Source organism: Coturnix japonica, chromosome 22 (assembly GCF_054131305.1).
Source record: "Coturnix japonica strain WE chromosome 22, WE-NBRP24, whole genome shotgun sequence".
Classification (NCBI taxonomy): Eukaryota; Metazoa; Chordata; class Aves; order Galliformes; family Phasianidae; genus Coturnix; species Coturnix japonica.
The window spans coordinates 3,327,711-3,350,973 of record NC_140684.1 but is presented as its reverse complement, the minus strand read 5'-3'; the positions used below and the strand labels follow the sequence as shown (position 1 = coordinate 3,350,973).

Here is a 23,263-nt window from a genome sequence, read left to right as displayed (position 1 = left end):
CACCGCACGTTCTCAGCTCAGAGCAGCGGGCGTGAAGCTGCAGCGTGCAGAGGTCGCAGCCCACTGCCAGGAGCTGAGCAAACACTGCATGTGCCGAACAGGAAAAGCAGCGGGTCGGGCTGTAGCATGACAAAGCCGGGTGTGAGCAGCCCTTCACACCGAGCGTTTGCCACTTTGGAGTGGTAATGCTGCTGTGGGATGGCGTCTGCGGGACAGGCAGCCCCGGGGAGCCGCTGGGTGCTGCCAGACAGTGTCACCCCCTGGGGCAGTGGGGACAGCACAGCGTGCTCTGTTCTCCCCGGTATTGTGGGGAACTGAGGGCTGAGAGCTGTGGGCTGTGCCTGTTCTATTGCATCCTGTCCCCTGTGTCCTCGCAGTGTTACCAGCCCTGCTGGGCTGTGATGAACAATGACACAAGGAATTATTTTTTTTCAGAACAATTTGATGTTTTCTAAGTGAGTTTCTGAGAAGGAAGTTTGGCCCAAGGCTGTGCCCGCGTGAGGGGCTCGTCCTGGAAGGGCAGCTGCACAGCATCCCCAGAGAGAGCCCTCCTGGGGATGGAGTTGTCCCACGGCTTCTGCTGGAAAAAATTAGCTGCAGTCTGTGACATGTCACACTCCAGGACAAAACGCTCTGCTTGTCTTGAAGACCAGATACGGATGTGTTTCAGAATGATGGGATTGTGGCTGTGCCTCCCGTAGCCTCGTCGTAGTGTTGAGATAGGTTGCAAATGTGCACAGCCAAACTTAGAGCATCACTTAACAGCTGTGCAAAGGCAGAGGCGATGTCACCGTTTAGAATGTGCATTTTTCTGAACTTTACTTGTTTGGCCTCACCTTACCACCACACTCTGCTGTCACAGCTGCACAGCAGTGCCCCGGTAGGAATGGGGTCTCGGCGTGGCGTCATGGAGCAACACTGACGGCCCTTTTGTAGCGCCCACAACCCCTTCAAGTGCCCCCACTGCCTGCTGTCCCCTGGGCTGCTCGGGGCCGGGCACCGCGGAGCTGCCTCCCGGGAATAGGGAGCTCTGGGCAGAGCCTCCGCGTCCTGGTGTGAGCCTTAAATAGCAGCCTATGAAAGCACGGTGTGACGCGGGATGTTATGGAGTAACGCCGTATCAAACTACGGCACCTACGAGCAGGAGATGAATCCCGAGGTCGGGAGCGGACAGCCGGACGGACGCGGCCGGCTGGGTTCCGTCGCTGCCCGGGGCCGGGCGGGCAGTGCGAAGCGCTCCGTTGGGATGGGGATGTGCGTGCGACATCGCCGCTGATCGCGGGCACTGCGTGGCGGTGCCGTCAGACGCTCGGAGCCGCGCAGCCGACACGCACCTCCCGCCGGGGCCCTCTTCTCTCCGCCCCGGGGCAGCGCTGCCCGCCCCCGACCCCGGGAACAAAGAGTCCTCCCGGGGGGTGGGGGGAAACCGGCCCCGCACCGAGCGGCTCCCGCTCCCCGGGAAGTTCAGCATCTGTGAGATGAGTGAATGGCACAGCCCCGCCGAACTTGGAAAAACGATATCATCCGTGTGTGTGTGTGTGTTTGTGTTGGGGGGGATGAAATAATTAACTCGCCAATCAGCGACGTTTTGCTTGGTTTTCATTTTATTCCCTGTGCCGCCCGGCCCGGGGCGCGTCCCCTCGCTGCCGCAAATCACGGCCCGGCACTCGGCGCGGCCACGAGCCGCAATTAGCGCAGGGACGCAATTAGCGCGGGGACGGGGCGCGCCGCCATCCATTACAGCGGGTTGTGAGTCGGGCAGGGAAATGATAAAATACGTGGTGAAAAGCGGCGGCGGTGGGAGTGCCTACATGAGTGATCGCCTCGGGCTTCTGCGCCTTGAACTTAGAGCGCCGGGAAATCCCCGAGGTCAAAAAGTAGGAAAATTGTTGCAGCCCGGGGAGATATATTTTAACTTCGCAGAGGGTCCGCGCGAAGCCGGCCCCGGGGAGGATGCGGGCTGACGGGAGCGCCGCGTTCCCCGTTCCCGGTTTCCCGTTCCCGGTTCCCGGCCCGCGGCGCTGAGCGCCCCGAGCCGCCCCCGGGAGCTGAGTGCGGGCGGAGCGGTGCGGGACGGCCTCGGGTGCGCCCCCCCCCCCCCATCCCCGCCGTCCGCTCCCAACCCCCTCCCGCTGACCGCGCGGCTGATTTATGGAGAGCGATGTTTTAGCAGAAATCCCCCAGAGTCGCCCATCAGCCCTAAATCCCCAACCTGCTCTCCCTGGGAGACCTCATGACACAGAGCATGCCAAAACAGCTCCGTTTTGCCTATGCATTAGCAATCTATTTTACCTTTTTGACATCTCTCACACATAAAACCGTAAGAGAGAAATAAAATATCTGTCTCTGGGCGAAAATAAAGCTTTGCCTCCCTCCTGATCTATAGGATATAAAATAAAGCCATGGCTTTGATAGTGGCTTTTCCTTATACCGGAGTTGCTTTTGCACACACGGAGACAATGAAGATGGATGAGCGGGGATCGGTGCCTCCTCTCGGGGTTTGTTTCACCCTTTTTTATCGTCTCCCCCTCCCCGCACCTCTTTACTTTTCTTTCTTTCTCTTTGATTCGCCTTTTCCCTGCCCTCCCTCGCTCGCTCCCGGCGCTCACAGCTCCGTTCCCCCCGGCCGCGCTCGGCCCCATCGCTGCCCCTTCCCGGCGCTTCCCGACCCCTCCCGGCCCTTTCCCAACCTCTCCCGGTGCATCCCAGCCCCTCCCGGCCCCACGGCAGCCCTCACTCAGACTCTCACACCGTCGGAGCTGTAATTATTTATTAACTGTATTTTCCCATAAACAACTCGGGAGCTTTTGGATGTAAGCGACGACATTTACCGACGTGCGGAGAACCCCGGGGGGGTTCGTCCGGGTTGGGGGGGGGGGTGAAGGGGATAGGGCGGGGCCGTGCGTACCCCGGCATCGCACCGCGGGCGGCACAGCGATCCGGGGCACCGCTCCGCAACTCCGAGGTCATTTCGACGCTCGTTGGCACCGACGCGGCGATGCGTCCCGTCCGGCCGTGGGGAGCGCAGGGCTGTGGGGAGCGCAACTGCACCGCGTTGTTCGCTCGGGTCGTCTCCCCGCAGACCTTTGTTCAGGCGGCACCCCGACCCCGCGACCTCTCACTGCGGGGAAAGTTGCGGGAGAGGCGCAGCGGGCCGTGCGGGGCCCAGGGGAGCCCAACGGACCCCCTCATCCCCGGGCCCGGTTGAGGGCAGCGGACAGTCCACCCTTAGAAATCGCCCTCGAGGTGAAGGGCCCTCCCAGCCCCGCAGCGCTCCGCGGTACCGGCGGAGGCCCCGCAACACGCGGCGGTCGCGGGAAGGGTGAAAGCAAACTGCTGCAGCCCGGCCGTGCTCACAGCTTGGGAGGGGGGAAAGGACAGAGCGGGAGGAAGGAGAGAGCCGACGGGACTGCTCCCAGCGCTGCGCCCGGGGGTGTCCGTGCGGGGAACGAGGGGCGGCCGTGGGGACAGCGGGGGCACCGAACTGGGTGAGAGCGGTACCACCGAAAGGCAAATTCAGACTCCCTGAAAAGCCGTTTTATTTCCGCACTAGATTTAAAATAATCCTCGTTTTAAAATCATCATCATTATTATTATTATTCCTTCTTTTTGAGATTTGCCCCTTTTCCTGCGCCGAGCAGCTCCCGAACGCAACGGGAAAAACGAAACGAACTGAACCAAACGGAGGAGAGGCGCCGCGCGGTGCCGGGCGGGCGGTGGGGCGGCAATCAGCCCCGCATCCCGACGGGGGCACCGCTCCGGGGGTGCGAGACGCGCCCCGGGCACCCGCTGCTCCGGGGGCGGAGTGCGGAGCCCCGGCGGAAAGCGGCCGGGAGCGGCGGGGGGGGCGGGGGCCGGGCCGAGCAGATGCTTTCGCTAACGCCTGGGAAAAAAAAAACAAAAATCGCTGTGAAAAAGTGGTGCTTGATGGACGTGAGATACTCGTCGCCTCCCGCGCATTCATCCCCCGACACATGGCACTTGGGGCCGCAGTCAAAGGGAAGCGGTCCCCTGGTAGCAGCGCCCAGCTGGCGGAGCGGGGCGGAGCGGGGCCGCCCGCGTGAGAACGGCCCAGATGGGGCCGGGGGCATCGATCCCGGGCGGGCGGGGCGCGGGGAGCGGCCCCGACGGGGCGGGAGGGGCGCGGGGCGCGGCGGGCAGAGCGAGGGGCCGTGGTTGCCGGCAGAGGCGGGGAACCACCGGCCGCGGTTCCCGTTTTATCTCCCCGTTTCTCCGTCCCGCAGCTCCGACCACGTAGAGGACGGAACGCGGCCTTAGAAGGGCCGCGCGTTGCTCGGGTGCGGGCCGGGCTGCGGGGCGAGCCGAAGGGAGCGACCGTTCTGGGTAGAAGCGAACACCGCTTCCTTGGCCAAAAAAGTGCGGTGGCGGTGGGCGGCTGTCAACGGGACGTCAGTCAACGGGACGTCAGCGGGACCCCGACGGGACCCCGCGCGGCCAAATATCGCCCCGCGGACACCGGCGGCGCCGTGCCGTACCGGGCCGTGCCGGGCCATCCCCGCCTCGACACCGGCAGGCAGCGGCCAGGGACCCGCGGGTTGCGGACCCCGCGATCCACCCCGCCCCCCCCCCGCCCCGCACCTACCGCTGAACCGCGTCCCGGGGCTCCGCGCGGGGCGCACCTTTACCGGGCTCAGGCGGCGGCCGGCGGCGCCCCGCGCCCTCGCGGCTCTATAAAGGGGCGCGGACGCCCCGTCCGGCGGCGGCGCGGTGCGGGGGGGCGACGGGGGGCGACGGCGGCGGAGGCGGCGATTGGCCGCGGTGCGCGGTGACGTGTGCGCGCGGTGCATAAGGCTGCGGCCGCGGGGCTGCCGGGAACATGCAGTGCGCCGAGCGCTGCCGGACGGCGCGGGCCGCGCGGGCAGCCCCGCTCCCCTCCGCGCTCCGGCCCCGCCGCGCCGCTGCGCCCCGCCGGGAGGCGCCCCAGTGCCGGCAGCGCCGGGAGATGCCGCGCGGGGACGCGGGGTAGAGCGGGGCACGCAGGTACGAGCCGGGGAACGGCGGGGGACGGCGAGCGGCGGAGCCGGGAGCGGAGCGAACGGAGCGAACGGAGCCGCGCTGAGCGTCCACCCCCCCCCAACTCCGCGCACGGACGGCGGCCCCGCTCCGCAACGCTCGGGCCATGGCACCGCGGCTGCAGCCTGCGCCCGTCTGACCGCGGGCGGCCCGATGCCCTGCGCCAGCGCTGTCCTCGTCTTGTCGTCTTTTTTTTGTTTCTTTTTTTTTCTTTTGATTTCTTTTCCCTCCTTTGATTTCCGTTTGGGAAAAGCTGCACTTTGACTCCTGACTGCTCTACCTCAGACCTGAGAGAAAAAAAACAAAAAAAAACAAAAACTCATCGCTCTTCTCGGCGGTCTTTTCATTCTCGCCGTTCGCATTTTATCTGAGCGCCGATTTCTGCGTCTCGGCCTCAGCCGGGCCGGGCCCGGGACCCGCGGCCCTGGGACAGCGACCGACCGAAGGCTTTTCTCCCTCCCGTCCTTTTTCTTCCGCTTTTCCAAGGCTTTTTTTCCCCCTTTTTTATTCCCAATAATAACAACATACACACATAAAAAAAACCCACAAATCAAACCTACGCCGCCGTTGTCGTCTTTTTCTTTTTCTTTCGATTTTTCGCTTGCCATCTGGGACGCCGATACCCCACTCTCAGAAATAACCAAAGACAATGGTTCACTGTGCGGGCTGCAAAAGGCCAATCTTGGACCGGTTCTTGTTGAATGTACTGGACAGGGCTTGGCATGTGAAGTGTGTTCAGTGCTGTGAATGTAAATGCAATTTGACAGAGAAATGCTTTTCGCGAGAAGGCAAGCTTTACTGCAAAAACGACTTCTTTCGGTAAGTACCGCAACCGCCGCCCGGAGCCGCGGCTCTTTTCAATCCGTTTGCCATCTTTTAGTTCTTCGCTCTCCGCAGAGCCCCTTTCTCACGGGCCGCGCTCCGACTCCCGGCGCTGCCCGCCCGCAGCTGCTCTTCCGAGCCCGCCCGGCGCTGCGCGGAGCGATGCCGTGGCCGTGGAGCCGCGTTGCGGGCAACGCTGCGGGCAACGCTGCGGGCCTGGGTCGGGGCCCGGCTGCGGGAGCTCCCGGCAGGGCCGAGCCCCGCAGAGCCGCCGCGGAGCTCCGGTCCGGCATCTCCCGGATCACGGGCGGCCCCGCATCTCCCGCTGCTACGCGGCCATCGCGGCGCCGAACTCCGCTCCCGTTTATCGGTGCCGTTATCGGGACGCGGAGGGGAAAGTCGCTCGGGCGTTGAGTTGATCTCCCCGGCGTTTTCCCTCGGTCCCGATCACAGTGGTTGTGTTTTCTTTTATCGTTTTGCAAGGTGTAAGTCAGGCGGGTACTCTCTGGGCAAAGGAAACGCTGGGGAGGGATGGTTTGGGGTTGGATTCGTTTGGGTTTTTCGTTTGGCTTGGGTTTGTATTTTTTTGTGTGTGTGCGCGTTTTTTATTTAATGACTGTGGTTTCGGTTTGGTTTTCGTTTCTTTCGGTTCGGTGCGGTTCCGAGGCCGCCTCTCTCCCGTCGGGGTGGGCGCACGGCACTGCCCGCTCGCTGCCCCCGCTCCCCCCCCGACCCGCCGCCTCTCCCCGCAGGTGTTTCGGGACCAAGTGTGCGGGCTGTGCCCAGGGCATCTCCCCCAGCGACCTGGTCCGCAGGGCGCGGAGCAAAGTGTTCCACTTGAACTGTTTTACGTGTATGATGTGCAACAAGCAGCTCTCCACCGGCGAGGAGCTCTATATCATAGACGAAAACAAGTTCGTCTGCAAAGAAGATTACCTAAATAACAGCAATACTGCCAAAGAAAACAGCCTGCATTCAGGTGAGGGAGCGCGGGGCGGCGGCTCTCCCTCTCCCGTCCCTTCCTTTCTCCCCCCGCCCGGTTCCCGCACCCCCTCTGACTGTCGGCCCTTCGCTGCCCGCAGCTACCACCGGCAGTGACCCCAGCCTGTCCCCCGACTCCCAAGACCCCTCCCAGGACGACGCCAAGGACTCGGAAAGCGCCAACGTGTCCGACAAGGAGACGGGCAGCAACGAGAACGACGACCAGAACCTGGGGGCCAAACGGCGGGGGCCCCGCACCACCATCAAAGCCAAACAGCTAGAGACTCTGAAGGCCGCCTTCGCGGCCACCCCCAAACCCACGCGGCACATCAGGGAGCAGCTGGCGCAGGAGACCGGCCTCAACATGCGCGTCATCCAGGTACCGGGTGCGGGCTGTCCTCCCGGCCCCGCGGAGCTCGCAGCAGCCCGGGAGGGTCCAAACGGGGCCGCCGACGGCAGTGGAATTAATAAGCGGAGATGTGAGGGGTTAATGTATAAATAAGGATGACGATGCGCTGGAATTATTAAAAGGTTTATAAACCCGCAGCGCTGAGGGTAATGGGGGGTTAAAGGACCATTAAAGGCGAGGTTGGATGGGAGATGCTCGGAGCGGGAGCCATCCCGTCGGGGCGCCGGGAAGGAGCGCAGTCGTTCCTGCCACGCCGCGGTCGCGCGTGGTTACCGGTACCGGTGCTGTGCCCGTGACCGACCCACCTTTCCCACCCCCCACAGGTGTGGTTCCAGAACCGCCGCTCCAAGGAGCGCCGCATGAAGCAGCTGAGCGCGCTGGGCGCACGCCGGCACGCCTTCTTCCGCAGCCCGCGCAGGATGCGGCCGCTGGTGGACCGCCTGGAGCCCGGCGAGCTGCTCCCCAACGGGCCCTTCTCCTTCTACGGAGGTGGGTACTCGGCCGTCGCTCTCCGTCCGGTGCTCGGGGCGGGGTGGGCAGAGCGGCAGGAACCGCGGCCGGGCGAACCGCAGCCGCCGGTCTCCCAGCCGCACACCGGGCCCGGCCTGGAGGGGTTCCCCGTCGCGGGCGTCGCGGTTCCCGGTCCCGGCTGCGCCGTTGCGCTGCTCTCGGTGCGTCTCGTTGCGTCTCGTTGCGCTGCTGCCGGTCGCGGTCCCGCAGCCCCGTACCCGCCGCTCCGCTCCTCTCCTCCCCTCCGTTACGCTCGGGCGCTCGTCCTCCGCGCTACCGCCCGTGTCTTTCCTTACCGCCAGATTACCAGAGCGAGTACTACGGCCCCGGGGGCAACTACGAGTTCTTCCCGCAAGGCCCGCCCTCCTCGCAGGCGCAGACGCCGGTGGAGCTGCCGTTCGGGGCGGCGGGCGGACCGCCGGGCACACCGCTGGGCGCGTTGGAGCATCCGCTGCCCGGGCATCACCCGCCCGGAGAGGCGCAGCGCTTCCCCGACATGCTGGCGCACCCCGCCGGGGACTCGCCCAGCCCCGAGCCCACCCTGCCCGGCTCCCTGCACTCCATGTCCGCGGAAGTGTTCGGCCCCAGTCCTCCGTTCTCCTCGATATCCGTCAACGGCGGTGCTAACTACGGCAATCACTTGTCACACCCACCAGAAATGAACGAAGCGGCTGTGTGGTAGCTTTAAGCGAACTGGGTCTAAGTAAGTGATGATCATCTAGTCTGCTTGTTGTTACGGTGTACAGAAATGAGTAAATCTAACATCTCTCCCGCCCTAAGACAATGTCACCTTGGGAACGAACTGCGCCCGGCGGCTCCGAGCGGAGCGTTGCTGCAGGGCGGGGGACGATCCCGGTGTGCGTCTGTCACAGACACGGGGACCTGCGTGTGCCGTGACAAAGGAACTGGTGAAGCTGTACAGTAACGCGCTGCCGCGCCGTGGGATGGCGTTGAGTGTGATTAACCCCGTCGGATGTCACCCCGAGAGCCACAATCCTTAGAAACTCCTCATTTAAAAACACACACACACACACAAAAAAAAAGCAAGGATTGAATGGCGGAAAGGTTGAAAGGAAAAAAGGGGGAAAAGCCGCAAGAGAACTCTGAGCGCTCCCGATAAGGATGGTTCTGGCGTTCCGCATTTGTTTGTTCATTTTTCTCTCTCAAAAAGTTCAACCACGAGAAACTCTTTAGCTCCAGCCATTGCAGCCATTGCAGCCTGCTGAGTACCAGGTGGGACAACTTTTCTTTCTCCTTTCTTGTTTCTTTTTTCCCTTTGTCGTTTGTTTGGTTGTGTTTGTTGTTTGTTTTTTCAGTTGTTGTTTTCTTCTTTTGTTTCCCTCCCCAAATAACGAATACTAAATGTTGAGCCCTCGGCACCACCACCACCACCGACTCTTCTACCTTCACAATGATACACATACAAAACCTCCTCATCATAGCAAAGGTCACCAACGGACCTCTAAGGCGAATGACTTGAAAAGAAAAAATATATATACAAAAAAAAAACCCACAAAAAAAAAACAAAAAAAAAACGAACATAAAGCATTCTACCTTCACAAAGAGAGCAAAGCGAAACGAAAAGACTCTATTGAACTAAAAACAGTCAACTGTTTACGTCTAACGTTAAATTCAGGAGCTCGATGTTTTACTAACAAAATCCTGTTTTAGGACCTCTTGTTCGAAAGCAAAATATTTTGAGCAGCCAACCAAAATAGTTCCTTTTCTTTTCTGTAGATGTACAAAGCGATCGCAGGGCTTGTGGTTCACTGTGCTAGTTTGTCAAAGGTGTTGTTTACAGAAGGCAAAGAGAAACCCGCGAATCCCAGACCGTTGCCAAATAAAGGGAATCTATAGCACAAATACTGTCAGGTGCTCCGCACCAGCAACCCGGAGAGGCGTTTCCAAATGTCACAAAGGTTAAAACCAGAACAGAACGAACATCTTTGCTAATTTTTAGTCCTGTTGAACATTCATGGAATTGTTAATATGACTTATATAGACCCACACAGGTTTTATTTTTGTGTCTTTAAAATGAAAGTCCAAAATATTTAAATTTTATGGTCAAATATGCAGTCGACAGCTGCTACTTTTTTCTTTATATATTAAATTTCTCATATGTCTTTTATTGTTCTAATAAACCTAAGCTTGTGTGACCTCCAGTGCATATTAGACCATTCACTGTATGAAAGAAAACATGTTGGATAAAATTTGTGCGTTTTTAATAAAATTAGAAAATGGGATGTTTAGATAAATGGTGCTTCATTGGGTGTCCGAGAAACCAAAAGAGCCCCGAGAGAACCCAGCAGTGCTGCTCTGCACATTGCCCACCCGGCACGATGGGATGGAACCGGGCTGTGCTGAGAGGAAACACTCAGAGCGCTCATTAACACAAGTGTTTTATCAACAGCAAAAGCTTTGCAGATCCGTGTATGTAATTGCTGAAAGGTAATTCTCTCTCTCTCTCTTTTCTTTGTTTTTTTGTTTTTGGTTTTGTTTTCCTATTTGGATGGTCTGGGAAGCAGCAAATCCTCAGTGCCACGAAGGTGGTTATTTTATGTTGTATTCTTGGAGCTGTTAAGAAGTCAATTGTTTGATAGCGCGGTATTTGTGGAGCGCTCGGATGGGTTTGGCAGGAGAAACACGCGGATTTTCTGGGACAGAAATGAACCCAATGAGGATTTCCCACAGCCCGGTGCCGGGGCAGACGTGGCGGTTCCGTTACGGCTGGTTGCAGCAGTCTGAGGGCTCGGGTGGTGTTGGAGGGTTCGCTTCAGCTCGGCAGCATCGCTGCTCACTGCAACGCCTCGCACCCGCTGGGATAATGGGGTGGCACGGACAGTAATTGCGTATTTGCCTTCATCTCTCGGCTAATTGTGATTCCGTCGGGCTTCTGGTTTATTTTCTGTCGGCTCAGAAATTCGCTCCGAGGCGCAGATTTCCCAGCTCTCAGCACTTCAGTGCTTTCTCTCTTTGCTCTCAACTCGCAATGCTTTCAAGTTGTGTGATCTGTAATTTCAGTGGCAGTTTTGCTCCCGATGCCGTTGCTGTGCCCCCGTCTGGGTGAAGCGACAGTTCGTCTTCAACACAAAATGTCTTTCTTTCTACATATATGTATATATATATATATATATATATATACTCTAAAGACAAAAAACAACAGGGTAGTGTTTCTAAACAGCCAATTTATGAAGGGCAGGGGAGATTTCTTAACCTCGTGGCTCAGCGCCCGGCTCATCCATTTGCCTTTTGTATCCTTGCCCTGATTTTTCCCTCTGTTTTGCATTGACATGAGCATAGTGAGGGGTCATCTCTTCCTTACGAATTTTACTTATCCGAGCAAATGTGTTTGTAAATACTGCTATTTGTGCTGCTGTTTTATTGTCCAATCAATTATTTTAAACGAGGATCTCATTGTGCAGAAATCACGTCTGCCAACTCGTTTTTCCCTTTATTATTATTATTTTTTCCTCCTTTTTTTCTTTTTCTTTTTTTTTTCTTTTCTTTTTTTCCTGCACCGAGGTGATTGTATGGTTTGTTCCATGGTAATTTAGGCAGAGATGTGATGTGGTTCAGTTTAGGTCACCGGTTTCTAAAGGGACACAGGAGAACATGCCTTGTTCCCAGTGTTGCTGCTCGCTCTCGGAGCAGCTCTGCCATCACAAGGAGCCAACCCAGCAGTGGTTCCCATGCCCAAAGCCAAACTCACCCTTCAGAGCTCCTGGGATGCGGTGTGGAGGCCTCAGCCCTTTGCAGATTTGAATTGTGTGCTGTTCAGAGCGGAGCTGGGTGGTTCTGAAGACCCTAATCCAGCAACAATCGAACAGTCAAAACTCCCTTTGAAATCATTGTGGCGTCGGGTTCTTGTAAGTCCTTGTTTACAAGAGCGTTTCCATTGACTTCAGTAGCGTTACTTGTGTGAATAGAAGGCTGCAGGAGAAGGCCCTCGGAACACATGTGCTGCTTGGAGGGGTTTTACGTGCCCGTATTAATCTTTTAACTGCGGCGAGGTGGCCGTGCCACGTACAGAGCTGTGTGTGTGCAATGTGCTTTCTAAAGTGTGCTCAGAATAATGGCTCTGATCTCTGATCTTTTCACCCTCTGCTGTTCCTGGTTTCGGTGCCATCCCCCCACAGCAGAGTGCGATGCTGTGGGGCTGCTTGGTGCCCACACTGCAGAGCTGCCCTGGGAAGTGGGACATCCATTGGCATGGATGGGGCTCTCTGCATACGTGAGGCAACACTGAAGGTTTTGCAATCCCCCGTGTAAGGCTGTACTGCTTTATGAAGAAAAAGGGCACTGGGAAGATATTGTGAGTATTATTCGCCTTGAGCTCATTTATTTGAAGGAGATACTTTGCGAGATAAAGCGTCTTTCAAATGCAGTGGGTTCACAGCACTCAGCAGCACCGCTTTGGCACAGAGTGGCTGCGTTGTGCAGCGCTCCTTATTGCCCTCCGTGCTGCTGTCCTTCCCATTCCTGCTTTGCTCAGTCCCTGGCATGGGGTGCAGAAGGGGATTTGTAAAGCCGTGCACCCCAAGAGTAGGAATGGACTCAAAGTCTGATTTGTGGCCAGATGATGTATATTATTTTAGTGCGTGGATGTGTACCCAGGCGCTGAGTGACGGGTACCTGATACCAATCTATAAATAAATATCATTTACAAGTAGCAGCGGTGATTTACATGCTCCTGCTATTCTAGGAAGTGGCCTGGAGTTTTTCCCCAAGCAAGAATGTTGTGTTTAAGCCTTGTATGCTCATACATACTAAATATAAGCAATCAGTCTGGCTTTCTGTTCCCACCCCAGCACACAGACTAGGGCATACTTTCCCCTCTGTTCAACACAATCAGCTGCTGCATATCTGTAGGGCCGGGGCAGATGCTGAAGGTGCTTTTATTTATGTCCGTACTCTATGTTCCAGATGACCACAAGATATTCTTGAAGTTCTAACTAAAATTAATGGAACCATTAAAGAAATATATTTTGAGTACGAATCCATGTGGGATTTCTGACGGCCTCTTTTGAAACGGTATTTGTTATGCTTTCAGTCACAGACCCGGCTTACGATGCTGAGTTGCTTGTTGTCCAGAGAGCTTTACATTCATTACGGCAGTGATGGGAAGAAGGGCAGCCCTGTGTTGTGTGGCTGCTGGGCAGGAGCTGTGTGGTGGCCGTACCACAGCCCCAGAAGGGCACTCTGACTCAGGTTGGCCCTCTGTGTGCTGATCCTTGGGGCATCTCTGGATGGGGCTCAGGGTTGTGTGTGTGCTTTGATGGTGCTCAGTGCACTCTTTCAGCAGTTACTGGGAGCCATGAGAACTAGATTGTTTTCCTGCTTGATTTTAGAACCAGCGTGCTTCCTGCAGAATGGCTGCTGTTGGAGAGGCTGATGGTATCTCACCATGTTTGGCACTCACCGCTCGGCTCTGTTAATGGGACGGCACTGCGGCGGTTTGAAGGCCGGAGCAGTGCGGGCTGTGCTGCAGGCAGACACAGAACTGCAGCCACACATGTTGGATATGGGGAGAGATGGAGGGAGAACCTCAGGACAGAAGCCACCCCGTGGGGTTGGGCTGTGTGTGCTGAGGTTCTGTGCTGCGCTCCTCTCTGTGCTCCAGAATGCACACGCATGGTTCACTGTGGGAGTTCTCTCTGGGGCAAGAAATAGGTTTTTGCTCCATCTGAAAAGGTTTTGTGGCTGTCGCTGAGTTGCCTTCAAATTCCTGCCTGCTAGGAACATCCTCAGTCCGTGTGTCTATGCGGGTGAGCTGCGTTCATCACATCTTGAGGTGTAAGAACAATTAAGAGTTGATCAAATCTTGGAAACAGTTGTGGTTTTTGATTGAATGATCATTAGAGATATTGGAAATACTCAAATAAAAACAAAGCACGTGAATAAATTCATCCATAAGTATAAACAAATATTTATAGGGAGATATTTTTATTACAGACGCCTGAGTTGGCTGTAATGTGTTTCCTTGCAGCAGATGGGTTTGGTGTGCGCTCTTCCCTTCTTGCCCCCATCTCCTTCCTCTTCTTGTTCTCCTTTTTCGCTGACAAATTGAATCGCTGATACAAAGAGAACATCTCAGAATGAAACAGTGTCTAAAACGAGTAAAGGCCGGGCTGGAAAATTACATGTAGGGAAGAGCAGCTCTGTGTTGAGGCACTAACCATCCTTGTGTGGGTCATAATCTGCTGCTGCCAATGCCACACAGCACATGTGGGGGCTGCTGCTGTGTGGGTCCCCTGGAGCCCAATGGGAGCACTGGGATGGATTGCTGCTTTTCTTTGTTGGCGTATTTAAGGAATGCACTGAAAGAAAGGAAAAGGATCTCTGTGAATAAGGTGTGAGGGTAACAAACACAGGCACATCAGTGTGAGCCCTTTGCTGCCAAATCCAGAAGTTTCCTGGAAGGTGACATGGTCCACCAATAGGTGGGAGAAATGGAAACCTCTTATAGCAGCAAAAATCCCCGTGTTTTTATGTGATGTGTGTGGGGTTTGTTCCCCTTTTAGCAAATAAGTGTGGAAATGAGAAGTAGAATGAAGAGGAAGCAAGCTGGAGAAATGATGTCGGGTAGTTTGATGGCTCCTGGAGCTTCTAAGCAGGTGGAGGGCTGGGTGGGATGCACGGCCATGCGGCTGTTTCCATCACAGCTTTTGTGATGGTCTGAAATTAAAGGGTAAGGATAGATACCGTGTTTGTCCAGAAAATGGTCGTGAACCAAATCCACAGCAGCGTGATTTGAGGGCATGCAAACCAGGAATTAAAACCAAGTCTGAGAGTCGGGTTTAATGACCCCACTGAGTGGGAGGCAAAAAGAGAGAGAATTGATTGTAAAGAAGGAGCCTGTGCTGGTGAAACATTTTAACAACTACGGACTTAAATACCACAGATTCTGCTTCATGTCCTTATCTGAACTAGCTTCCAGAAGCCAACGTTTTTCTTAGGACTCACACAACTTTCTGTGTATTGCTTAGGAATTACACTGGGTACGTTCTGATTAAGCACTGCTAAATGCTGCCCTCCGTTTATTGAGGGGCTATTTATCATTTGTTGGGGTCGGAAACATCCCTTCTTCACTCCATGAAGTGCAGAGCTTTGAAAATGCAATTATGCATGGGGCAATGGCCAGTGGTTCTGTGGTTGGCTGAGTACGTCTCAGGAGCTGCTCAGGTAAGCATTTGTTTCTGCTCCTTCACTTCCTCTGGATTTATTTCTCCTCCCTTTGTTTGTAACGGCATCGTTTAGTCTGGAAACAACACGGCTGTGAACTTGGAGGGGGAAAAGAATGCAGAAGTGATGGCGGTTTGCACCTTCTGCTTTGGAAACGTCTGTAACGTATGTGGAAGAGCCTTAATTTCACATCACGGCAGCAACAGCAAATATAATAAAACACCTCAAATATAATGCAGAGAATCAGAGCTGTCACTCAGACCACGAGAAAATAAATACAAAATAAAGTTGAAATGGAACCGTAAATACTTGACTGCATAAAATCCAGGGGTTTTGTTTGTGATGATAACGTGTGTTTCCAGTGAGTTTCTATATAACTAGAGATGCAGTCCTCGCAGCAGCAGACGGTAATGCACGGGTTCCTAAGGAGCCGAAGGGCACCGGAGAGGGGGGAAAAGGGGCGAAGTGCCCCCCGGGCTCCTCCTGCGGGTGCCGTGCGGGCCGGCAGGGAGCGGGAGCCGCCGGGCCCGTAATTAATGATATTCCTCTGCCCTCTGTAGGACGAGCGGCTGCACTGAACGCTCCTGCTTCGGGGGAACCAACCTGGATCCCGGAGCCGCGGAGAAGCGCCGGGCTTGGCCTGAGCCTTCCCGTGCTCTAATTAGAATGCATGTCGGGATTAATCTTTGTAACATTCAGAAGCAGAGAAGTGGTGAGGGCGAGCCGTGTGCTGGCAGGAAGGGGATGAACGAACCGCCTGCTCGATGCAGTTGAACTTTGCAGCATCACAAACCTGCCGGTGCCATCCCAAACAAGGGGTCCCAATAGACCTCCTGGGGCCGCTCCTGGAGGGGTGGGAGCTTTAAGCCCCCACCTACAGCTCACGTTTGAGGTGCCGACCTGGGTCCGTTCTCACTGCCCACAAGAGATGCACCGCCCTCTATTCCCAGCCACCATTTCCAGGTGATACGTTGTGTTTGGGGGCTGGGAGGGGGTCACTTATCCCACATCGCTTTGCTGGGGTCCCACACGAAGCTGCAGGTGCTGGATGCAGCAGAGCCGTGCCAGGTGTGGGCAGTGCCCTACAGCCCCCACTGCTCACATGGCAGGGGTGTGCAGACTGGGGGTGGAGGGGGGAAGAAAAGTAGTAGATATATAGATATATATTGAGTTATATAGGACAGCTGTGCTGTAAGAGCCCATCATTCTCGTGCCTTCCAGCACTCAGCACATATGAATTCTCATGACAGTAGCGATGGAGGCGGGTCAGCCCGGTGCCGGGGGGGGGGGGGGGTTCGGATGGTGGATTTCGGTTCTTTTATGGCGGTTGTTTCCGCTCGAACCACCGCGTACTTTAACGCGGACAAAGAACGAGAGGGGGCGGACACGGCTCGACGGAGACCACGCCCCCAATTGAGACCACGCCCACTATGAGGCCCCGCCCACTTTAGGCCACGCCCCCTCTGGGCCCCGCGCGCCGCCAGGCCCCGCCCCCTCCGCTCGGCAAGATGGCGGCGCCCTTAGCGCAGCAGCTGGAGGAGCTGCTCAATCCCCGGCCCGACCTGCGAGACCCCGAGGATGACGCGGAGGAAGGTGAGAAGGGGTCGGGGAAGGGCTCCGTGTGGGCGGGGGGCGGCCTGGGGTAGGATGGGGGAGGCTACTGGGCTGCGGGCCGAGGCTGCACGTGGAGCCGCCGCCGTGAGAGTGGGGGGGGGGCACGGTACCGGGTGGGCCCTAATGAGAAGCTGCGGCCTGAGGTGTGCGGGAGGGTGGGAGAAGCGGCGATTTCTGGCCTGAAATTCAGTTCTGTTTATGTATTTGTTTCCTTTCCTACAGCCACAGTTGCTAAAGTGATCGACAGGTTTGAGGATGATGCTGCAGATGAAGTTTTACCTGTTGGTAAGATACGGAGAAACGCTTCGGCCGCCCTCTTAGAAGCTGATAAAAGGTACAGTGGGAAAGCGACATCTCGGAAAGCCTTGAGGGAAGAGCTGTGGGGAGATGCGCTGTCTGAAGAAGGATCTGGTAAGGAATCTTAGTTCTTTATGCTTTTAGTTGGGATACTTATAGTTTTGGCATGCTAGACCAAATTAGGGCTGTCTCAACTGAGATGAGAAGCTTTAAGTCCACGGTGGGGGGTTATAAACAGGTAGAAATAAGTTGGGCGTCTTTTTGAGGTGCCTTCTTGAAATTCAGGCCATGTTTTTTGATCTGAAGGGAAAGGAAATCCCCCATTGAGGTCTCCTTCTTCAGGAGGAGGGGCTGGGAATAACCTTGAGGTGAGGCTGAATGCTGTGTGAAGGGAAAGAAGTAGTTGTCACTTTAAGGCCAATATATCTCGATGACTGCAAGCACATCTCATTTTAAAGACAGATACATAAAGCAAATTATGAACACCCGTTTGATTACCATGTCACTAATTATTGTTATAGAAGATAAGAACTAAGATCTTTTCCTGGGTATAGACTCATTTACTTATTTATCATTAATTGGTCAACATGAAAAATTAAACCAAGTTTAGTGCTCAGATCAGTACCCATCGTTGTTGCATACGGCAGAGTGACAGATGTTTTTCTCTTTGAATTAATAGCTGCAGAAGCCTTAGATGAGTGGTACAGCGGCAGTGAAGATTCAGAAGACAATGGCAGTTTGGGCAGTAAAACAGAGGAGCAACCCAGCAGTGCTGGCAGTGAGCAGGAGGATAACCTGGAAGATGATGGGAGGGATTCCTCTGCCAAAGCACCAAAGTTCAGTTTCCAGAATGTCACAGACTTTGAGAAATTTGCAGAGGGGATGGATGATGTTGGGAGCAGTGATGGAGAAGATGAAGATGATGCCAGCATGGAAGAAGGAAGCGATGATGAGAAATACGAGGGGGAAAACCATGACCACGTAAAAGACGCCACTGACAATGAGGATGATGGGGGGGTGATGACATTCTCCAAAGGACAAGCGAGCGATGAAGTGGAAAAAGGAAAAGCGGTGAAGAATCAGCTGGGTTAGTGCATGTTTGCTGTGTGTTTTGATGAGATTCACCTTGCTGACACTACAGACGCTGCCCGTGACAGGAGACACTGCAGCATTTTAACTTGCTGTTGGTGCAGTGCGTGTGCAAGCTACAGCAGCCTGTGTTGTTTGCAGATGTTGCACTAAACGTGCTATGCACATTGATATCACCGCTCCTACAAAATCTCATATTATGGAGTATACTTCTCTGCTGGCTTAATTGAACCCACACTGAATGTACTTGTAGTTTGGGTGGGAAGGGGGACTTTACACTGTTAGTTCTGTGCTGTGGTGCTATCTGCTATCGTTCTTCAAATGCTGAAGTTTCTTCCAGTCTATTCAGTCAAGTTACCACTGTCCATTTACAAGTCCATTCTAACCAGTGAAGACAACGGAGTTTTTGTGGTTCTCAGGGTTGCAGTCAGGATCACAGATAGGATGGGGAAGGAGCAGGTGCTTTGGCTTGTGAAATAACTTCTTTTTTCCCCCCTTTCTCTTACGAAGCACTGTGGGATCACATCTTGGAAGGCAGAATCAAGATGCAGAAGGCACTTGTAATAGCCAACCGGCTTCCTCAGCCAGATACTTTCCCCCTCTTCAGAAAGGAAGGTGGACAGGAATTCGACAATGCTGTGGAGAGCTGTAAGAATTCTTTTAACTTCTTACTTTGCATAGAGTCTGCTGTAGCCGGTGTGTTTTTTATATGTGTGAGAGAGCATTAATAGGAAAGTGAGGGCTTTGAGCCACGTGTGTTTGTAGCTGTTAGTTTATATTGCCTTAATCATTAATGAGTGTATGGGAACTGCTGATGTCTGTCTATGTCTAACTGATCTCCGACAGCCTGTGTTGTCTCTTATGTGATGTTGGTGAGCCTCAGCTTGGGTCCTGCTGCTGTTTCTGCTTCATGTGGGTATTGAAGTTCATTTATCTCTTCTGTGCTGGTTCTTAAAAGTAAATGGCTTGGTTATTGCTGCTTGGTGTAGAGCTGGGATGCTTCTTTGTCCTGAGACACTGTGTAGATAGCAGTTCTGTGCTGGGTCTGTGATTGCAATGATTTGCCCTAATCAGGAGTAATGCAGCACAAAAGAGAAGGGCCTGTGCTGTCAAAGCAACAGCAAATATCACTTCAGTTTGGAGCTGCTTCAGATGTTTTTAGGATCGTTGTTAATGATACTGATCTGATGAGACTTGTAGTAGATTCTTGAACATGGTAAGTAAAATCTGCGTGCTCCGGCTGATAAACACAAGGTGCTCAACTTCATCTGTTTAATTTATTAATGCTTCGGTTTGTATGTGCAGAACTGATACCTGTGTGTTTGAGAAACTTTGACTTAGGCTGCCATGAGTTACCTTAGAACTACATCAAGAACTTCTGCCATGATCCAACCTGACTGTGGGCCTTACCCCTAAGCCAGTGTTTGACTGTTATCTTCCAGCTCACACCTGACCTGAGCATGTAGCTAATCAGCTTATTTGGAGTTATAGCAGGTGAGACTCCTTGTTTTAAAGTTAGCTCAGCTGCTTTAAATGAAGTGATTAAGGAAAAGAAGGCGAACTCCCAGCAATACTAAGCTGACCTTTCAGTGAAACGCATGTTATTAATGTGTTTAATGAGATGCATTACAAACTGCACTGAGCACCATGTTTCATTACAGGTCTAAAATGTAATATCATTAAAGACCTTTAACAGAAACAATGGTTGACATTTTGATATTCCCCATAAGCAAAATACATCCAAGAACACGTGGTGTAATACCATGCACAGTATGGCAGAGAGGTTAATCTGCCAGTTGTCCAGTACATTAAAGAAAAATCTGCTGTTAATAGCTGCTCTGTGATTCCCTGCCCACCCTGTTTTCATAATCCAGCCAGGAAAGTTTGCAGCAGTTTGCTCTGCTGTTCTAATGACCCGCATTCAGGTTCCACATTGAGTGGGGAGACAGAACAATCCAGCTGGGTTGAGCTTGGTGACCTTAGCAGGGGGCATGTTCAGTCTCATGGGTGGGAAGTATGGAGCTTAGGAACACTCTGATGCTGCTCTGTTTGTTTAGCATTTGCTGGTGTTCTCTAAGGGACCAAGTTTACATTTCTTTATATATCTTTTAAATGCAGTCTGTAATTGTACAGTAAAGTAGGTTACAGCAGTTGTTTGTGCTGATCTGCGCTGTTGTCCAAGGAAATATTTCTCTATTCTACAGAGGTGCTCTTACCAGAAGTTGGGAAGTGCCAAGCATGAAATGTAAGATTTGCATGCACAGATCATAGGAGAGTCTGGTAGTGCAGTGGGTGACAGTGATTCATTTCTCTTCCATCTCCACCATGAGAGAGATTTGGGACATCCCAGCCCAGCACATATGAGCTGTGGCGTGGTTTCTGTTAGGGAGCTCATGCCTGGGTACCAGCACTGTGAAGCTTTAGTTTCAGTGAGTGAAATGAGGTGAATTAAAAGAAAAAGATGCATATATTGTAATTTATTTAAAGCCTTTCTTGAAGTGATGGACCTTGATTTAGGAAGGCAGTCTCACCTTTCATCAATCAGCTTCTAGAAGGAGCTCTGACTGAGAGGTTTGGTGGGTTCTATACAAATAAACTTCTAGAAATTCAATTCTGTACAAATAAACTCTTAGAAACTCAATTCTAAACAGTGAGGTGGTGGGCTGGGTGTGCACTCCTGCGTTCTCCTCTCAGTTGTTATCAGCCTGTGGGCAGGAGCCCAGTCTCCAGACAGGAAAAAAAATGAAAGAATTGGGCATGAGAAGGTTTAAAGATGAATCTCTTTATCATGGGTTTAAGGCAAGGCTTTGTGAATGCTGAACGTAGAGCTTGTTCCATTGCACGTAGCGTGCTTCAGACTTGGATGGGATTTGAGATAATCATGACATCGACGCTGTTTTGGAATGGATGATCCTCTCCTTTCAGGGAAGCCTCAGCAATTCCTTCCAAATCCACAAAATAAATCTGGCATGCTTTCATGATCTTCTCTGAATGAGAGGAAATGATCTGGTGTGTGAAGCTGCACGAAGCAGTGCTGCCCAAAGTCCCGGCTCTGTATTAGGAGTGCTGCAGGCTCTGGGCACCCAGGTCCCTTGCACCTCTTTCTGAGCTTCCCTAGCAAGCTTTTGGTGTTACCTAAAGCCCTTCCTTTGTGAAGATTCTGCTCCCTGCTTATAGGAAGGATGAGTTTGCTGAGGTGGAAGACAGCCCCCTTCTATTTGCCTTGCTGGTGTGTCCCACTTGTGACAGCTCTTTGTGCAGCTGGTGGTGGCAGCGAGGCTCCCCAGGGACTGACTGAGGGTGTTAAAGAGCAGGCAGCAATGATCTGTGTGCTTTTGCAGTTTTACAGCCAAGTCAGAGCAAAAATGGTACGGTCACATACATTTCCCAAATTCTGAGTTGCATTTAAGCAAAACTCAAGTGTTTTAACTTCTTAATTTTGTAATCTTTTATGGGGAAAAAAATAATATTAAAAGTGATACTGTGTACCTCGGATGATCTTGGATTCCTGAGATCTCAGGTTCTGGTGGATGATTTACTACAAAATTGCTTATAAATTGAGGTAGAAAATGTTTTGCAGACCTGGCAGCTTTCAGGCTTCACACCCATTTGTCACCCAGCATTTCCCTTTGTGTATAGAACAAGAATTAATTAGGCTGCACTGCAGGAAAAGTTTATGGCCATAATTTATATAGGACGAATTCCTCTTTAAAGAGACAGCATTGCTTTGTTTGCACCGTGTTATGTTTTCTTTTTTTCCTAATCTTTAATTATATCCCAGTTTCTCTTTTTTTTTTTTCCAATTCTTTTTACCTACACGTTGCAGACTGTGCTCCTGGTGCTCGTGTTTCTTCCTGCTTTGCATCCATGGAGAAAGTCAGAGAGGTCTCTTAATACCAAAAGCACGGCGGCTGCGCTCTGAAGGCAGTGCAGATTGTGAATGCACTGCACACGTGAGCTCCCACAGCTCGTGTTTGTGAGGTGCTGCTGCCCGGGGCGGTCTGTTTCTCCAAGATACGTTTGTATTCTCTCTCACCCTATCTCCTAGTCTGGTCCAGGGCTTGAGATGTTGCCTCCGTTTGGGGTCTTGCACGTTCAATTAATGTTTTTCATAATCAATGCAAGTCAGAATTTGCAATCTGCTCCTGATTTGCACATTAAAGAGACCCATTAATTAAAAATTCCAATCCCTGGCATGTTCCCGCAGGATCCTTGCATTATTTACATAGAAAAAGAGTGCAAGGTGCAAGTTTCTGTGCTGTGTCTCTGCGCAGATTGCATGCTTGCCATTCATGTTTCTGTGTATGCTTTCAGGGAGGAGGAAGGCTGGAAGGAGATGTGAAAATGGCACAAAAATTACCTCAAGGGCAGGAAGGAGTCGGGGCAGAGGTGGAAGCCACGCTGGTGAAACCATATCCAGTGTCAGGAATTAAACAGTGCCTGAGGTTTGGGGCTCTTAGTCAGTAACAAAAAGCCACAGCTGTGCAGAGGGGGGCAAGCAGAGCTGTAGACAAGATCTCTTGCTCTCAGCGAGGGGCCGGGAGCTGGGGTTCCTTGTAGGGTCCTGCAGCTTTGTTCTTGCTGCTGTAACTCCTTTCTCTTTACGGTCCTGGTTAAAAATACCTGGGGATGTGACAGTGATGCTTTGTGCCTCTCAAACAATGATGGGGATAGCACGTTATTTTCAATTTTAAGTTGGAGAGAAAGGTAGGTAAGAACATACAATACAGGATCCTGTGAGTCTCTTACAGTTGGCGAGATGCTAATTTATACTGGAAAGATTAAAGATGATAATAGTTGTGTATTTTTTCATATTCTTGTCCTTTCACTTTCCTGCTGTTAGGCAGCTCCCTGGAACAAACTGCCAGCTGAATGTTGTCATTGTTTTTGACTTTGCCTTTGTCTGTCAGTGGGTTGGGAGGAAATACTGGACTGTGGGTTTCTTCAGTGTGAGTCCTGGAGAAGGACACAGCTGGAAAGCAGGCAGGGTCTGTGAGAGTGGGTTGTCCTCATGAGAGGAGCAGAAGTGGTGACAGCACATCTTAACTCTTATCTACTCTTTGAGTAACTCCCGCACGGCCCTGCAAAGATTGGTGATCAGTAAGGAAATAAATCTGAATAAAGTGAGTTGGATTAAAAATATATAGAAGGAAAAAAAAACAACAGATGAAACTCTCCCTGTGCTTGCAAGGCTGTCATCCCCAAAGCTGCCTGGGTTATTAATGTGTTAATGGAGCAGCAGCTCCTCCTGGCAGCTGCCTGAGCTGCTCAGCACTGCACCCAAGCTGCTCCTAATATTTACAGTATGGCATCCAGCTTCAAAAT

At 53.0% G+C, this 23,263-nt stretch overlaps 3 protein-coding genes across 4 annotated transcripts in view; 2 read left to right on the top strand and 1 right to left on the bottom strand.

The window, feature by feature from the left end:
• Positions 1-2,755: 2,755 nt before the first annotated feature.
• Positions 2,756-4,856, bottom strand: LOC116654252 (uncharacterized). The gene is made up of 2 exons (XM_085521660.1): positions 4,604-4,856; positions 2,756-3,883 (listed from the first exon to the last, which is right to left on the bottom strand). Exons 1-2 carry the CDS (start codon positions 4,806-4,808, stop codon positions 3,729-3,731), a joined length of 360 nt encoding a protein of 119 aa, XP_085377786.1. The 5' UTR covers positions 4,809-4,856; the 3' UTR covers positions 2,756-3,728.
• A 458-nt stretch (positions 4,857-5,314) lies between these two features.
• On the top strand, positions 5,315-9,999 carry LHX1 (LIM homeobox 1). Its single transcript, XM_015881047.3, has 5 exons — positions 5,315-5,853; positions 6,609-6,835; positions 6,939-7,216; positions 7,570-7,735; positions 8,059-9,999. The coding sequence occupies exons 1-5, from the start codon at positions 5,684-5,686 to the stop codon at positions 8,436-8,438; spliced, it is 1,221 nt and encodes a 406-aa protein (XP_015736533.1). The 5' UTR covers positions 5,315-5,683; the 3' UTR covers positions 8,439-9,999.
• A 6,437-nt stretch (positions 10,000-16,436) lies between these two features.
• AATF (apoptosis antagonizing transcription factor) overlaps positions 16,437-23,263 on the top strand; it is a 40,323-nt gene continuing 33,496 nt past the window's right edge. For both annotated transcript variants that reach the window (XM_085521984.1, XM_015880776.3), the window contains exons 1-4: positions 16,437-16,531; positions 16,775-16,963; positions 17,529-17,936; positions 18,449-18,586. In XM_085521984.1, coding sequence (XP_085378110.1) covers positions 16,447-16,531; positions 16,775-16,963; positions 17,529-17,936; positions 18,449-18,586 — 820 coding nt within the window. In that variant the 5' untranslated portion in view covers positions 16,437-16,446. The remainder of the gene's footprint in view (positions 16,532-16,774; positions 16,964-17,528; positions 17,937-18,448; positions 18,587-23,263) is intronic.

Bases quoted from the DNA above. Each gene is read 5' to 3' on its own strand.
- LOC116654252 (XM_085521660.1), bottom strand. From the start codon at position 4,808: ATGCACCGCGCGCACACGTCACCGCGCACCGCGGCCAATCGCCGCCTC. The intron at 3,884-4,603 runs GTAGGTGCGGGG...TTTTTTTCCCAG, and splicing joins CCCCGGGACGCGGTTCAGCG to GCGTTAGCGAAAGCATCTGC.
- LHX1 (XM_015881047.3), top strand. From the start codon at position 5,684: ATGGTTCACTGTGCGGGCTGCAAAAGGCCAATCTTGGACCGGTTCTTG. The intron at 5,854-6,608 runs GTAAGTACCGCA...CTCTCCCCGCAG, and splicing joins TGCAAAAACGACTTCTTTCG to GTGTTTCGGGACCAAGTGTG. The intron at 7,736-8,058 runs GTGGGTACTCGG...CCTTACCGCCAG, and splicing joins GCCCTTCTCCTTCTACGGAG to ATTACCAGAGCGAGTACTAC.